General features: G+C 41.8%; 1 protein-coding gene across 1 annotated transcript in view; it reads left to right on the top strand.

Moving 5' to 3' along the window:
• Positions 1-15819, top strand: part of PPP1R36 (protein phosphatase 1 regulatory subunit 36) — a 124702-nt gene extending 108883 nt beyond the window's left edge. The window contains exons 9-11 of the mRNA XM_053689057.1: positions 5841-6046; positions 6236-6424; positions 14894-15819. Of these exons, the coding sequence (XP_053545032.1) occupies positions 5841-6046; positions 6236-6424; positions 14894-15116 (618 nt within the window). The 3' untranslated portion in view covers positions 15117-15819. The remainder of the gene's footprint in view (positions 1-5840; positions 6047-6235; positions 6425-14893) is intronic.
• The last annotated feature ends 892 nt before the right edge of the window (positions 15820-16711 follow it).

Here is a 16711-nt window from a genome sequence, read left to right as displayed (position 1 = left end):
CTGTATAATGATTAGCGCATAGGTAAGAAACAGTAATAATGTACATGCTGCTCTGTATAATGATTGGTGCATTTGTAAGAAACAGTAATAATGTACATGCTGCTCTGTATAATGATTGGTGCATTTGTAAGAAACAGTAATAATGTACATGCTGCTCTGTATAATTATTGGTGCATTTGTAAGAAACAGTAATAATGTACATGCTGCTCTGTATAATGATTAGTGCATTTGTAAGAAACAGTAATAATGTACATGCTGCTCTGTATAATGATTTGTGCAGTAGCAAGCAACAGTAATAATGTACATGCTGCTCTGTATAATGATTTGTGCAGTAGTAAGCAACAGTAATAATATACATGCTGCTCTGTATAATGATTAGTGCATAGGTAAGAAACAGTAATAATGTACATGCTGCTCTGTATAATGATTGGTGCATTTGTAAGAAACAGTAATAATGTACATGCTGCTCTGTATAATGATTAGTGCATTTGTAAGAAACAGTAATAATGTACATGCTGCTCTGCATAATGATTAGTGCAGTAGTAAGCAACTGTAATAATGTACATGCTGCTCTGTATAATGATTTGTGCAATAGAAGAAACAGTAATAATGTACATGCTGCTCTGTATAATGATTAGTGCAGTAGTAAGAAACAGTAATAATGTACATGCTGCTCTGTATAATGATTGGTGTATTTGTAAGAAACAGTAATAATGTACATGCTGCTCTGTATAATGATTAGTGCATTTGTAAGAAACTGTAATAATGTACATGCTGCTCTGTATAATGATTGGTGCATTTGTAAGAAACAGTAATAATGTACATGCTGCTCTGTATAATGATTGGTGCATTTGTAAGAAACAGTAATAATGTACATGCTGCTCTGTATAATGATTTGTGCAGTAGTAAGAAACAGTAATAATGTACATGCTGCTCTGTATAATGATTAGTGCATTTGTAAGAAACAGTAATAATGTACATGCTGCTCTGTATAATGATTGGTGCATTTGTAAGAAACAGTAATAATGTACATGCTGCTCTGTATAATGATTTGTGCAGTAGTAGGCAATAGTAATAATGTACATGCTGCTCTGTATAATGATTAGTGCATTTGTAAGAAACAGTAATAATGTACATGCTGCTCTGTATAATGATTGGTGCATTTGTAAGAAACAGTAATAATGTACATGCTGCTCTGTATAATGATTGGTGCATTTGTAAGAAACAGTAATAATGTACATGCTGCTCTGTATAATGATTGGTGCAGTAGTAAGCAACAGTAATAATGTACATGCTGCTCTGTATAATGATTAGTGCAGTAGTAAGCAACAGTAATAATGTACATGCTGCTCTGTATAATGATTTGTGCAGTAGTAAGCAACAGTAATAATGTACATGCTGCTCTGTATAATGATTAGTGCATTTGTAAGAAACAGTAATAATGTACATGCTGCTCTGTATAATGATTAGTGCAGTAGTAAGCAACTGTAATAATGTACATGCTGCTCTGTATAATGATTTGTGCAGTAGTAAGCAACTGTAATAATGTACATACTGTTCTGTATAATGATTAGTGCAGTTATAAGCAACAGTGATAATGTACATGCTGCTCTGTATAATGATTAGTGCAGTAGTAAGAAACAGTAATAATGTACATGCTGCTCTGTATAATGATTAGTGCAGTAGTAAGCAACTGTAATAATGTACATGCTGCTCTGTATAATGATTAGTGCAGTAGTAGGCAACAGTAATAATGTACATGCTGCTCTGTATAATGATTAGTGCAGTAGTAAGCAACAGTAATAATGTACATGCTGCTCTGTATAATGATTAGTGCATTTGTAAGAAACAGTAATAATGTACATGCTGCTCTGTATTACACTATAACATGTAATATACTTAGTGTACTGTATACAGCATGTAGTTAACAGGGGTGAGCTGAGGTTATCAGAGACACACCCTGTGTACAATGAGCGGATTTATATTCTCTTGGTTAGACATTGTAAACAAGTCACGCTGCTGAGCTTCTATGCAAAAAACACTGACTTCCTTGATCTCGTTTATTTGATTTGTATTTTCTATACAAGATTATCAAACAAAGAATGGCTGTGCTTAATTCATGCAAAGAATACGTTTATTATGCTGAAATATTTCAGTACTGGTGCCTGCAAATGAATCTTTGTAGCTTTGAAGATCAAACTTACTTTAGGCAAAAATGTAGTTTTTCTTTCAAGAGGATTATCAGAATATCAAAGTATTAAAGAAACAATAAACACTAAGTACATTTCAATATTGTGGCACTTTATAAATAATAATACCTGGCAATAAACTTATATGGGAATGCACAATAAATAATTACTTGACCTTTTTCCCAAATGTGATATTACTCATAGATCAGACCAATATGCCTGCAGTCCTATCAGCTATATGCCCACATCAGCCCTCAGATCAGACTCATGTTCCTGCAGCCCCTGTCAGCTATATACCCACATCAGCCCTCAGATCAGACTCATGTTCCTGCAGCCCCTGTCAGCTATATGCCCACATCAGTCCTCAGATCAGACTCATGTTCCTGCAGCCCTGTCAGTTATATGCCCACATCAGCCCTCAGATCAGACTCATGTTCCTGCAGCCCTGTCAGTTATATGCCCACATCAGCCCTCAGATCAGACTCATGTTCCTGCAGCCCCTGTCAGCTATATGCCCACATCAGCCCTCAGATCAGACTCATGGCCCTGCAGCCCCTGTCAGCAATATGCCCACATCAGCCCTCAGATCAGACCCATGGCCCTGCAGCCCCTGTCGGCTATATGCCCACATCAGCCCTCAGATCAGACTCATGTTCCTGCAGCCCCTGTCATCTATATGTCTTTATCAGCCCTCAGTTCAGACCCATGTTCCTGCAGCCCCTGTCAGCTATATGCCCACATCAGTCTTCAGATCAGACCCATGTTCCTGCAGCCCCTGTCAGCTATATGCCCACATCAGCCCTCAGTTCAGACCCATGTTCCTGCAGCCCTGTCAGCTATATGCCCACATCAGCCCTCAGATCAGACCCATGTTCCTGCAGCCCCTGTCAGCTATATGCCCACATCAGTCTTCAGATCAGACCCATGTTCCTGCAGACCCTGTCAGCTATATGCCCACATCAGCCCTCAGATCAGACTCATGTTCCTGCAGCCCTGTCAGTTATATGCCCACATCAGCCCTCAGATCAGACTCATGTTCCTGCAGCCCCTGTCAGCTATATGCGCACATCAGCCCTCAGATCAGACTCATGGCCCTGCAGCCCCTGTCAGCAATATGCCCACATCAACCCTCAGATCAGACCCATGGCCCTGCAGCCCCTGTCGGCTATATGCCCACATCAGCCCTCAGATCAGACTCATGTTCCTGCAGCCCCTGTCAGCTATATGACCACATCAGCCCTCAGATCAGACTCATGTTCCTGCAGCCCCTGTCAGCTATATGCCCACATCAATCTTCAGATCAGACTCATGGCCCTGCAGCCCCTGTCAGCAATATGCCCACATCAGCCCTCAGATCAGACCCATGGCCCTGCAGCCCTGTCAGCTATATGCCCACATCAGCCCTCAGATCAGACTCATGGCCCTGCAGCCCCTGTCAGCAATATGCCCACATCAGCCCTCAGATCAGACCCATGGCCCTGCAGCCCTGTCAGCTATATGCCCACATCAGCCCTCAGATCAGACCCATGGCCCTGCAGCCCTGTCAGCTATATGCCCACATCAGCCCTCAGATCAGACCCATGGCCCTGCAGCTGTCAGCTATATGCCCACATCAGCCCTCAGATCAGACCCATGGCCCTGCAGCCCTGTCAGCTATATGCCCACATCAGCCCTCAGATCAGACCCATGTTCCTGCAGCCCCTGCCAGCTATATACCCACATCAGCCCTCAGATCAGACCCATGGCCCTGCAGCCCTGTCAGTTATATGCCCACATCAGCCCTCAGATCAGACTCATGGCCCTGCAGCCCTGTCAGCTATATACCCACATCAGCCCTCAGATCAGACTCATGGCCCTGCAGCCCTGTCAGTTATATGCCCACATCAGCCCTCAGATCAGACTCATGGCCCTTCAGCCCCTGTCAGCTATATGCCCACATCAGTCCTCAGATCAGACCCATGTTCCTGCAGCCCCTGTCAGCTATATACCCACATCAGTCCTCAGATCAGACTCATGTTCCTGCAGCCCTGTCAGCTATATACCCACATCAGCCCTCAGATCAGACTCATGTTCCTGCAGCCCCTGTCAGCTATATGCCCACATCAGCCCTCAGATCAGACCCATGTTCCTGCAGCCCCTGTCAGCTATATGCCCACATCAGCCCTCAGATCAGACTCATGTTCCTGCAGCCCCTGTCAGCTATATGCCCACATCAGCCCTCAGATCAGACCCATGTTCCTGCAGCCCCTGTCAGCTATATGCCCACATCAGCCCTCAGATCAGACCCATGTTCCTGCAGCCCCTGTCAGCTATATGACCACATCAGCCCTCAGATCAGACTCATGTTCCTGCAGCCCTGTCAGCTATATACCCACATCAGTCCTCAGATCAGACTCATGTTCCTGCAGCCCGTCAGCTATATACCCACATCAGTCCTCAGATCAGACTCATGTTCCTGCAGCCCTGTCAGCTATATACCCACATCAGTCCTCAGATCAGACTCATGTTGCTGCAGCCCTGTCAGCTATATACCCACATCAGCCCTCAGATCAGACTCATGTTCCTGCAGCCCCTGTCAGCTATATGCCCACATCAGCCCTCAGATCAGACCCATGTTCCTGCAGCCCCTGTCAGCTATATGCCCACATCAGCCCTCAGATCAGACCCATGTTCCTGCAGCCCCTGTCAGCTATATGCCCACATCAGCCCTCAGATCAGACTCATGTTCCTGCAGCCCTGTCAGCTATATACCCACATCAGCCCTCAGATCAGACCCATGTTCCTGCAGCCCCGTCATCTATATGCCCACATCAGTCCTCAGATTAGACTCATGTTCCTGCAGCCCCGTCATCTATATGCCCACATCAGTCCTCAGATTAGACTCATGTTCCTGCAGCCCCTGTCAGCTATATGCCCACATCAGCCCTCAGATTAGACTCATGTTCCTGCAGCCCCTGTCAGTTATATGCCCACATCAGCCCTCAGATCAGACTCATGTTCCTGCAGCCCCTGTCAGCTATATGCCCACATCAGTCCTCAGATTAGACCCATGTTCCTGCAACCCCTGCCAGCTATATACCCACATCAGTCCTCAGATCAGACTCATGTTCCTGCAGCCACGGTCAGCTATATATCCACATCAGTCTTCAGATCAGACTCATGTTCCTGCAGCCACTGTCAGCTATATACCCACATCAGTCCTCAGATCAGACCCATGTTCCTGCAGCCACTGTCAGCTATATGCCCACATCAGCCCTCAGATCAGACTCATGTTCCTGCAGCCCCTGTCAGCTATATGCCCACATCAGCCCTCAGATCAGACTCATGTTCCTGCAGCCCCTGTCAGCTATATGCCCACATCAGTCCTCAGATTAGACCCATGTTCCTGCAACCCCTGCCAGCTATATACCCACATCAGTCCTCAGATCAGACTCATGTTCCTGCAGCCACTGTCAGCTATATACCCACATCAGTCCTCAGATCAGACTCATGTTCCTGCAGCCACTGTCAGCTATATACCCACATCAGTGGACTGGAGAATATTAGCTTATTTGTTTAATTCAGTTTTATTCAGTATTTAAATACTTAATAACAATACAAAAGCCTGTATGTATGTATTCAACAGCATTCATTTTCCTGTGTGCCTTGCAGTGCCTGTACAGCTTCTGTGTGTTCCTGGCATGGGTGGTGTTCAGACGCAGAGAGCTGCATGTGATTCAGGAGGAGGTTGGCAGACTGTTTCGTTCCAATGCATTTAATCCTGACCTGAGTCTGAGAGATGCCCTACAGACCCCAGGCAGGAACCTGTTGGTGGAAAAAGAGAAAACAAAGAAAACAGCGACCTATGCAGACAGCAGGTACTGTACATGGATTACTCATTATTTTGTTCACAATGTACGAACAGTTTGTTTTGTGTGTTGTGTACATTTGTCTCATCAATGTAAAACTGAGCTTGTGTCTATAATACACATCTATATTCCTTGATCCCTGGTTGTCTGCCCATGTCCCTTCCTCTATGGAATGTATCTATATTTATTGCACAACAGGAAAGGTCACCTAAAACGTCCTGCAATACAGAGCATCGTCACACAACGTTCCCCAGTGCTGATCTCTTTGATTCCATCATCCAAGGACAAGTCCCAGTACCTCTTCGAACAGCACCAGCTCCATCCCAGCAACAGCTCTGAGCTTGTGCAGAACTGGTCAGAACTAACACCTGCCCTGGATACGCCCCGGTGAGACATAGTATTATTTAATAGTATAAAGTACCAAATACTTTGTTCCCCACTGTGTGTACAGTGTCACCAACTAAACATTTCTTTATCTAGATTCTAGTGGGGGAGGAAGCTACAGAAGTGCTAAATATTATACTGCTAATCTTCACAGGTGGTGACAAGTCTCATCCTTCTACTTATATATATAATTCTGCAGTTCCTTACCCAAGACATAACCAAGATTCTAATCTTCTGTCACTTAATATCCTAGATAGTCTACTGCAACTGTCACATCTACTGCAACTGTCACATCTACTGCAACTGTCACATCTACTGCAACTGTCACTTAATATCCTAGCTAGGCTAGTCTACTGCAACTGTCACTTAATATCCTAACTAGGCTAGTCTACTGCAACTGTCACATCTACTGCAACTGTCACATAATATCCTAGCTAGTCTACTGCAACTGTCACATAATATCCTAGCTAGTCTACTACAACTGTCACATCTACTGCAACTGTCACATAATATCCTAGATAGTCTACTGCAACTGTCACATCTACTGCAACGGTCACATCTACTGCAACTGTCACATAATATCCTAGCTAGTCTACTGCAACTGTCACATAATAACCTAGCTAGTCTACTGCAACTGTCACGTAATATCCTAGCTAGTCTACTGCAACTGTCACATAATAACCTAGCTAGTCTATTGCAACTGCCACTTAATATCCTAGCTAGTCTACTGCAACTGTCACATAATAACCTAGCTAGTCTACTGCAACTGTCACTTAATATCCTAGCTAGTCTACTGCAACTGTCACATAATATCCTAGCAAGTCTACTGCAACTGTCACATAATAACCTAGCTAGTCTACTGCAACTGTCACATAATAACCTAGCTAGTCTACTGCAACTGTCACATAATATCCTAGCTAGTCTACTGCAACTGTCACTTAATATCCTAGCTAGTCTACTGCAACTGTCACATAATATCCTAGCTAGTCTACTGCAACTGTCACATAATATCCTAGCTAGTCTACTAATCTACTGCAACTGTCACTTAATATCCTAGCTAGTCTACTGCAACTGTCACATAATATCCTAGCTAGTCTACTGCAACTGTCACTTAATAACCTAGCTAGTCTACTGCAACTGTCACATAATATCCTAGCTAGTCTACTGCAACTGTCACATAATATCCTAGCTAGTCTACTGCAACTGTCACTTAATATCCTAGCTAGTCTACTGCAACTGTCACATAATATCCTAGCTAGTCTACTAATCTACTGCAACTGTCACTTAATATCCTAGCTAGTCTACTGCAACTGTCACATAATAACCTAGCTAGTCTACTGCAACTGTCACTTAATATCCTTGCTAGTCTACTGCAACTGCCACATAATAACCTAGCTAGTCTACTGCAACTGTCACATAATATCCTAGCTAGTCTACTGCAACTGTCACATAATAACCTAGCTAGTCTACTGCAACTGTCACTTAATATCCTAGCTAGTCTACTGCAACTGTCACATAATAACCTAGCTAGTCTACTGCAACTGTCACATAATAACCTAGCTAGTCTATTGCAACTGCCACTTAATATCCTAGCTAGTCTACTGCAACTGTCACATAATAACCTAGCTAGTCTACTGCAACTGTCACTTAATATCCTAGCTAGTCTACTGCAACTGTCACATAATATCCTAGCTAGTCTACTGCAACTGTCACATAATAACCTAGCTAGTCTACTGCAACTGTCACTTAATATCCTAGCTAGTCTACTGCAACTGTCACATAATATCCTAGCTAGTCTACTGCAACTGTCACATAATAACCTAGCTAGTCTACTGCAACTGTCACATAATAACCTAGCTAGTCTACTGCAACTGTCACATAATATCCTAGCTAGTCTACTGCAACTGTCACATAATAACCTAGCTAGTCTACTGCAACTGTCACATAATAACCTAGCTAGTCTACTGCAACTGTCACTTAATATCCTAGCTAGTCTACTGCAACTGCCACATAATAACCTAGCTAGTCTACTGCAACTGTCACATAATAACCTAGCTAGTCTACTGCAACTGTCACTTAATATCCTAGCAAGTCTACTGCAACTGCCACATAATATCCTAGCTTGTCTACTGCAACTGTCACGTAATATCCTAGCTAGTCTACTGCAACTGTCACATAATATCCTAGCTAGTCTACTGCAACTGTCACATAATATCCTAGCTAGTCTACTGCAACTGTCACATAATAACCTAGCTAGTCTACTGCAACTGTCACATAATATCCTAGCTAGTCTACTGCAACTGTCACCTAATAACCTAGCTAGTCTACTGCAACTGTCACATAATATCCTAGCTTGTCTACTAGTCTACTGCAACTGTCACATAATAACCTAGCTAGTCTACTGCAACTGTCACATAATAACCTAGCTAGTCTACTGCAACTGTCACATAATATCCTAGCTAGTCTACTGCAACTGTCACATAATATCCTAGCTAGTCTACTGCAACTGTCACATAATAACCTAGCTAGTCTACTGCAACTGTCACATAATAACCTAGCTAGTCTACTGCAACTGTCACATAATAACCTAGCTAGTCTACTGCAACTGTCACTTAATATCCTAGCTAGTCTACTGCAACTGTCACTTAATATCCTAGCTAGTCTACTGCAACTGTCACATAATATCCTAGCTAGTCTACTGCAACTGTCACTTAATATCCTAGCTAGTCTACTGCAACTGTCACTTAATATCCTAGCTAGTCTACTGCAACTGTCACTTAATATCCTAGCTAGTCTACTGCAACTGTCACATAATATCCTAGCTAGTCTACTGCAACTGTCACTTAATATCCTAGCTAGTCTACTGCAACTGTCACATAATATCCTAGCTAGTCTACTAATCTACTGCAACTGTCACATAATATCCTAGCTAGTCTACTAATCTACTGCAACTGTCACTTAATATCCTAGCTAGTCTACTGCAACTGTCACATAATATCCTAGCTAGTCTACTGCAACTGTCACATAATATCCTAGCTTGTCTACTGCAACTGTCACTTAATATCCTAGCTAGTCTACTGCAACTGTTACATAATATCCTAGCTTGTCTACTGCAACTGTCACTTAATATCCTAGCTAGTCTACTGCAACTGTCACATAATATCCTAGCTAGTCTACTGCAACTGTCACATAATATCCTAGCTAGTCTACTGCAACTGTCACTTAATATCCTAGCTAGTCTACTGCAACTGTCACATAATAACCTAGCTAGTCTACTGCAACTGTCACTTAATATCCTAGCTAGTCTACTGCAACTGTCACATAATAACCTAGCTAGTCTACTGCAACTGTCACATAATATCCTAGCTAGTCTACTGCAACTGTCACATAATAACCTAGCTAGTCTACTGCAACTGTCACATAATAACCTAGCTAGTCTACTGCAACTGTCACATAATAACCTAGCTAGTCTACTGCAACTGTCACATAATATCCTAGCTAGTCTACTGCAACTGTCACATAATAACCTAGCTAGTCTACTGCAACTGTCACTTAATATCCTAGCTAGTCTACTGCAACTGTCACATAATATCCTAGCTAGTCTACTGCAACTGTCACATAATAACCTAGCTAGTCTACTGCAACTGTCACATAATAACCTAGCTAGTCTACTGCAACTGTCACATAATAACCTAGCTAGTCTACTGCAACTGTCACTTAATAACCTAGCTAGTCTACTGCAACTGTCACTTAATATCCTAGCTAGTCTACTGCAACTGTCACATAATAACCTAGCTAGTCTACTGCAACTGTCACATAATAACCTAGCTAGTCTACTGCAACTGTCACTTAATATCCTAGCTTGTCTACTGCAACTGCCACATAATATCCTAGCTAGTCTACTGCAACTGTCACCTAATAACCTAGCTAGTCTACTGCAACTGTCACATAATATCCTAGCTTGTCTACTAGTCTACTGCAACTGTCACATAATAACCTAGCTAGTCTACTGCAACTGTCACATAATAACCTAGCTAGTCTACTGCAACTGTCACATAATATCCTAGCTAGTCTACTGCAACTGTCACATAATATCCTAGCTAGTCTACTGCAACTGTCACATAATAACCTAGCTAGTCTACTGCAACTGTCACATAATAACCTAGCTAGTCTACTGCAACTGTCACATAATAACCTAGCTAGTCTACTGCAACTGTCACTTAATATCCTAGCTAGTCTACTGCAACTGTCACTTAATATCCTAGCTAGTCTACTGCAACTGTCACATAATATCCTAGCTAGTCTACTGCAACTGTCACTTAATATCCTAGCTAGTCTACTGCAACTGTCACTTAATATCCTAGCTAGTCTACTGCAACTGTCACTTAATATCCTAGCTAGTCTACTGCAACTGTCACATAATATCCTAGCTAGTCTACTGCAACTGTCACTTAATATCCTAGCTAGTCTACTGCAACTGTCACATAATATCCTAGCTAGTCTACTAATCTACTGCAACTGTCACATAATATCCTAGCTAGTCTACTAATCTACTGCAACTGTCACTTAATATCCTAGCTAGTCTACTGCAACTGTCACATAATATCCTAGCTAGTCTACTGCAACTGTCACATAATATCCTAGCTTGTCTACTGCAACTGTCACTTAATATCCTAGCTAGTCTACTGCAACTGTTACATAATATCCTAGCTTGTCTACTGCAACTGTCACTTAATATCCTAGCTAGTCTACTGCAACTGTCACATAATATCCTAGCTAGTCTACTGCAACTGTCACATAATATCCTAGCTAGTCTACTGCAACTGTCACTTAATATCCTAGCTAGTCTACTGCAACTGTCACATAATAACCTAGCTAGTCTACTGCAACTGTCACTTAATATCCTAGCTAGTCTACTGCAACTGTCACATAATAACCTAGCTAGTCTACTGCAACTGTCACATAATATCCTAGCTAGTCTACTGCAACTGTCACATAATAACCTAGCTAGTCTACTGCAACTGTCACATAATAACCTAGCTAGTCTACTGCAACTGTCACATAATAACCTAGCTAGTCTACTGCAACTGTCACATAATAACCTAGCTAGTCTACTGCAACTGTCACATAATATCCTAGCTAGTCTACTGCAACTGTCACATAATAACCTAGCTAGTCTACTGCAACTGTCACATAATAACCTAGCTAGTCTACTGCAACTGTCACTTAATATCCTAGCTAGTCTACTGCAACTGTCACATAATAACCTAGCTAGTCTATTGCAACTGTCACATAATATCCTAGCTAGTCTACTGCAACTGTCACATAATATCCTAGCTAGTCTACTGCAACTGTCACTTAATATCCTAGCTAGTCTACTGCAACTGTCACTTAATATCCTAGCTAGTCTACTGCAACTGTCACATAATAACCTAGCTAGTCTACTGCAACTGTCACTTAATATCCTAGCAAGTCTACTGCAACTGTCACATAATATCCTAGCTAGTCTACTGCAACTGTCACATAATAACCTAGCTAGTCTACTGCAACTGTCACATAATAACCTAGCTAGTCTACTGCAACTGTCACATAATAACCTAGCTAGTCTACTGCAACTGTCACATAATAACCTAGCTAGTCTACTGCAACTGTCACTTAATAACCTAGCTAGTCTACTGCAACTGTCACTTAATATCCTAGCTAGTCTACTGCAACTGTCACATAATAACCTAGCTAGTCTACTGCAACTGTCACATAATAACCTAGCTAGTCTACTGCAACTGTCACTTAATATCCTAGCTTGTCTACTGCAACTGCCACATAATATCCTAGCTAGTCTACTGCAACTGTCACATAATAACCTAGCTAGTCTACTGCAACTGTCACATAATATCCTAGCTAGTCTACTGCAACTGCCACATAATATCCTAGCTAGTCTACTGCAACTGTCACATAATAACCTAGCTAGTCTACTGCAACTGTCACATAATAACCTAGCTAGTCTACTGCAACTGTCACATAATAACCTAGCTAGTCTACTGCAACTGTCACATAATAACCTAGCTAGTCTACTGCAACTGTCACTTAATATCCTAGCTAGTCTACTGCAACTGTCACATAATAACCTAGCTAGTCTACTGCAACTGTCACATAATAACCTAGCTAGTCTACTGCAACTGTCACATAATATCCTAGCTAGTCTACTGCAACTGCCACATAATATCCTAGCTAGTCTACTGCAACTGTCACATAATATCCTAGCTAGTCTACTGCAACTGTCACTTAATATCCTAGCTAGTCTACTGCAACTGTCACTTAATATCCTAGCTAGTCTACTGCAACTGTCACTTAATATCCTAGCTAGTCTACTGCAACTGTCACTTAATATCCTAGCTTGTCTACTGCAACTGCCACATAATATCCTAGCTAGTCTACTGCAACTGTCACATAATAACCTAGCTAGTCTACTGCAACTGTCACATAATAACCTAGCTAGTCTACTGCAACTGTCACTTAATATCCTAGCTAGTCTACTGCAACTGTCACATAATATCCTAGCTAGTCTACTGCAACTGTCACTTAATAACCTAGCTAGTCTACTGCAACTGCCACATAATATCCTAGCTAGTCTACTGCAACTGTCACATAATAACCTAGCTAGTCTACTGCAACTGATGTATTTATGTGTTATTAAAACATAAACACACATGAATACACACACACATAAATATATACATATAAACACATAAATACACATATACATATATACACACCTATGCATTCTTTAGCAATAAAGTATTTTTTAATTAAGGTAAGTACATTGTTTTTTTTAGACACTTAAAGGGATATTCAAGCCAAAATTGGAAACCACATGGGTGCATTTTGGTATTGAACAGAAGCAATTTTGTAATATAAATGCATTAGCAAAAATGCTTCTAATAAAAGCTGTAACTGTTTCAAAAGTGTATTTAAGTATGCACTGTGCACCAGCATTTTAAACCCAAAACTTGTTCGGAATGCCTGAGGTGCTTGTGCCATCTGGTAATGACTCAATTTGTTAATTGCTGGCATGATACAAGCCCCACTGATGATCTGATAAGCTGCATTATTTAAAATGTGGGTGCAGTGACAATATCTAGCTATGCTTCACATGCACGTGCAGAGAAAAGTGTTAGCACTAAAACAGTGATAACTCTTAATAGAAGTATTTTTGCTAATACGTGTATATTGCACATATTTTTCTATTCAAAGATGTAATAAATCTATGTGCATTTAAATATTGACTGGAATGTCCCTTTAATAGACTACAGTATAGTGTAAATATAACTTTTATATGCTCTGGGAAACATAAAAAAAAAGAGTGTGACTCACTTTATTGCGATATTTGCGTTATTGCGGTGATCTGGAATCGAACCCACAATATCTCCGAGGTACACAAGTATTAAAGGGACATAAAAGTGCACTATGATGATGCTGTAATTCACTGGAGCTCTGCTGCTTGCATATAACTATGTGTTTAACCTCTATAAAGTGCAGCAATACAGTGACAATCCTAAACACGTCTGGTGATTGGCAGTGACATACATATGACATCAGCACTTGTCCATCTCAGGATCAGAAGGGCACTGGGGCTTTAACTCTGTGTATAACCCTAAGGCCTCTAGTTATCATAGTCTGGCGGACCTGATCCGACACTGTGGATCAGGTCCGCCAGACCTCGCTGAATACGGCAAGCAATACGCTTGCCGTATTCAGCATTGCACCAGCAGCTCACAAGAGCTGCTGGTGCAACGCCGCCCCCTGCAGACTCGCGGCCAATCAGCCGCCAGCAGGGGGGGTGTCAATCAACTTGATCGTACTCGATCGGGTTGATTTCCGGCGATGACTGTCCGCCTGCTCAGAGCAGGCGGACAGTTTATGGAGCAGCGGTCGTTGTGACCGCTGCTTCATAACTGCTGTTTCTGGTGAGCCTGCAGGCTCGCCAGAAACACGGGGCATCTCCTTACGGGGCTTGATAAATATGCCCCAATGTGTGTAGTAAATATAAGCAAGTTGCAGTGTAATAAAGGTTCATAATACAAACCTTGTTGCCATCGCTGCTATGCATAGAATGGTAAAGACACGTGAACGCTCCTGGGATCCTATCAGCCTACCTAGGTTTACTTTTACTAAAAGGATACTAAGAAAAAAAAGAATATTTTTTAATGGAAGAACATTGAGAAGTTGTGTAAACTCGCTACTGTATCTGAATCGTGTATAATTGTGACTTTACTGCTTGGCTACAGACCCAGGTATGAGGCCAGAGATATCTGTAGAACAATATCGTGTACAAGTGAGATGTTCCCTTAGGGAGCGTAGACTGCTGTAACATGTCAGCTATGTGATGTTTGTATGTGAGCCAGATACTGTAGGACGTGCACAGACAAGAACGCTGCAGGCACGATTCACTAATGCTGCAATCTCTCCTCATAGGATCGGAATATTAGGAGAACCTCTTAACCATTTCCAGCCTCGCACCCTCAACCCCATAGGGACAGAAAACGAGGACGAGTCTGCAGAAAAGGAGGAGATTAATGTGACATTCGACTCGCGAGGTCCTTCATCCCATCAATCCATCCTGAGACCCGGCACAGGGCGCCGAAGCAATGTCATCTCACGCGCCACCACAGAGGCGGCTTATTCTGACAGCGATTGAGGGTGGCTCTGGGGTGTCACCGTTAGATCAGTATGGTTTGTGCAAGTCTGAGAGTCACCTGACACTGCCAGAGACATTGCACCTGAGGATATTCACACTATTTGTTACAGCAGATCGGTGTCCTCCACATAAATACTGCACAACCTGTAGGTGAGGGGTCACAATGGTACGTGAAGGTCACACCATGAGCGGCCATTTTACCCCTTGGTTGCAAGTAACATTCAGTTCTATAACTTTACCTCCCTAGTTTGCTAGTAATATATGTACACTAGTGATATTTTCCCTTAACTGGCCCTCACGTCATTCTGCTCCAAATCTGTAATGTATTGAGGCATACGTGGCCCTTTACTTTTAACACTAAGGGACTTTAAGAAGATGGACAGTTAAGTGTTGAGTCATTTTGAGAAGATTTTACTGGACAGGCTGCTAAAATACTGGACAGTTCTGTTTAATACTGGACACCTGGCAACCCTACAAGTCCCTACAGGGGGCGCTGCCTCTGGGGGGGGCAACAAAACCTGTGTGTCTGTCAAAAGTGCAGGGGGCAAAAGCTGGGAACGTTGTTTTCTGCTTCACACACCTCCTGCCTCTCCCTGTGTAACAATATATATTATTAAAGGGACAGTCTAGTCCAAAATAAGCTTTCATTATTCAGATAGAGAATGTAATGTTAACAATTTTCCATTTTAATTTTATCACCAATTTTGCTTTGTTCTCTTGATATTCTTAGTTGAACGTTAAACCTGAGAGGTTCATATGCTAATTTCTAAGCCCTTGAAGGCCACCTCTTCTCTCAGGGCAATCACAGAGGTAATACATGTGTTAATATAACTGAGATAAGGGTCAGTCTACAGGGGCTTAGATACAAGGTAATCACAGAGGTAAAAAGTATGTTAATATAACTGAGATAAGGGGCAGTCTGCAGAGGCTTAGATACAGCGTAATCACAGAGATAAAAAGTATATTAAAATAACTGAGATAAGGGGCAGTCTGCAGAGGCTTAGATACAGGGTAATCACAGAGGTAAAAAGTATATTAATATAACTGAGATAAGGGGCAGTCTGCAGAGGCTTAGATACAAGATAATCATAGAGGTAAAAAGTATATTAATATAACTGAGATAAGGGGCAGTCTGCAGAGGCTTAGATAGAAGGTAATCACAGAGGTAAAGAGTATATTAATATAACTGAGATAAGGGGCAGTCTGCAGAGGTTTAAATACAAGGTAATCACAGAGGTAATACGTGTATTAATATAACTGAGATAAGGGGCAGTCTGCAGAGGCTTAGATACAGCGTAATCACAGAGATAAAAAGTATATTAATATAACTGAGATAAGGAGCAGTCTGCAGTGCTTAGATACAGGGTAATCACAGAGGTAAAAAGTATATTAATAAAACTGAGATAAGGGGCAGTCTTCAGAGGCTTACATACAAGGTAATCACAGAGGTAAAATGTATATTAATATAACTAAGATAAGAGGCAGTCTGCAGAGGCTTAGATACAAGGTAATCACACAGGTAAAAAGTATATTAATATAATTGAGATAAGATGCAGTATACAGATGGTTAGATACAAGGTAATCACAGAGGTAAA

This window comes from Bombina bombina, chromosome 1 (assembly GCF_027579735.1).
Source record: "Bombina bombina isolate aBomBom1 chromosome 1, aBomBom1.pri, whole genome shotgun sequence".
Classification (NCBI taxonomy): Eukaryota; Metazoa; Chordata; class Amphibia; order Anura; family Bombinatoridae; genus Bombina; species Bombina bombina.
This window is presented reverse-complemented; position numbering and strand designations above follow the sequence as displayed.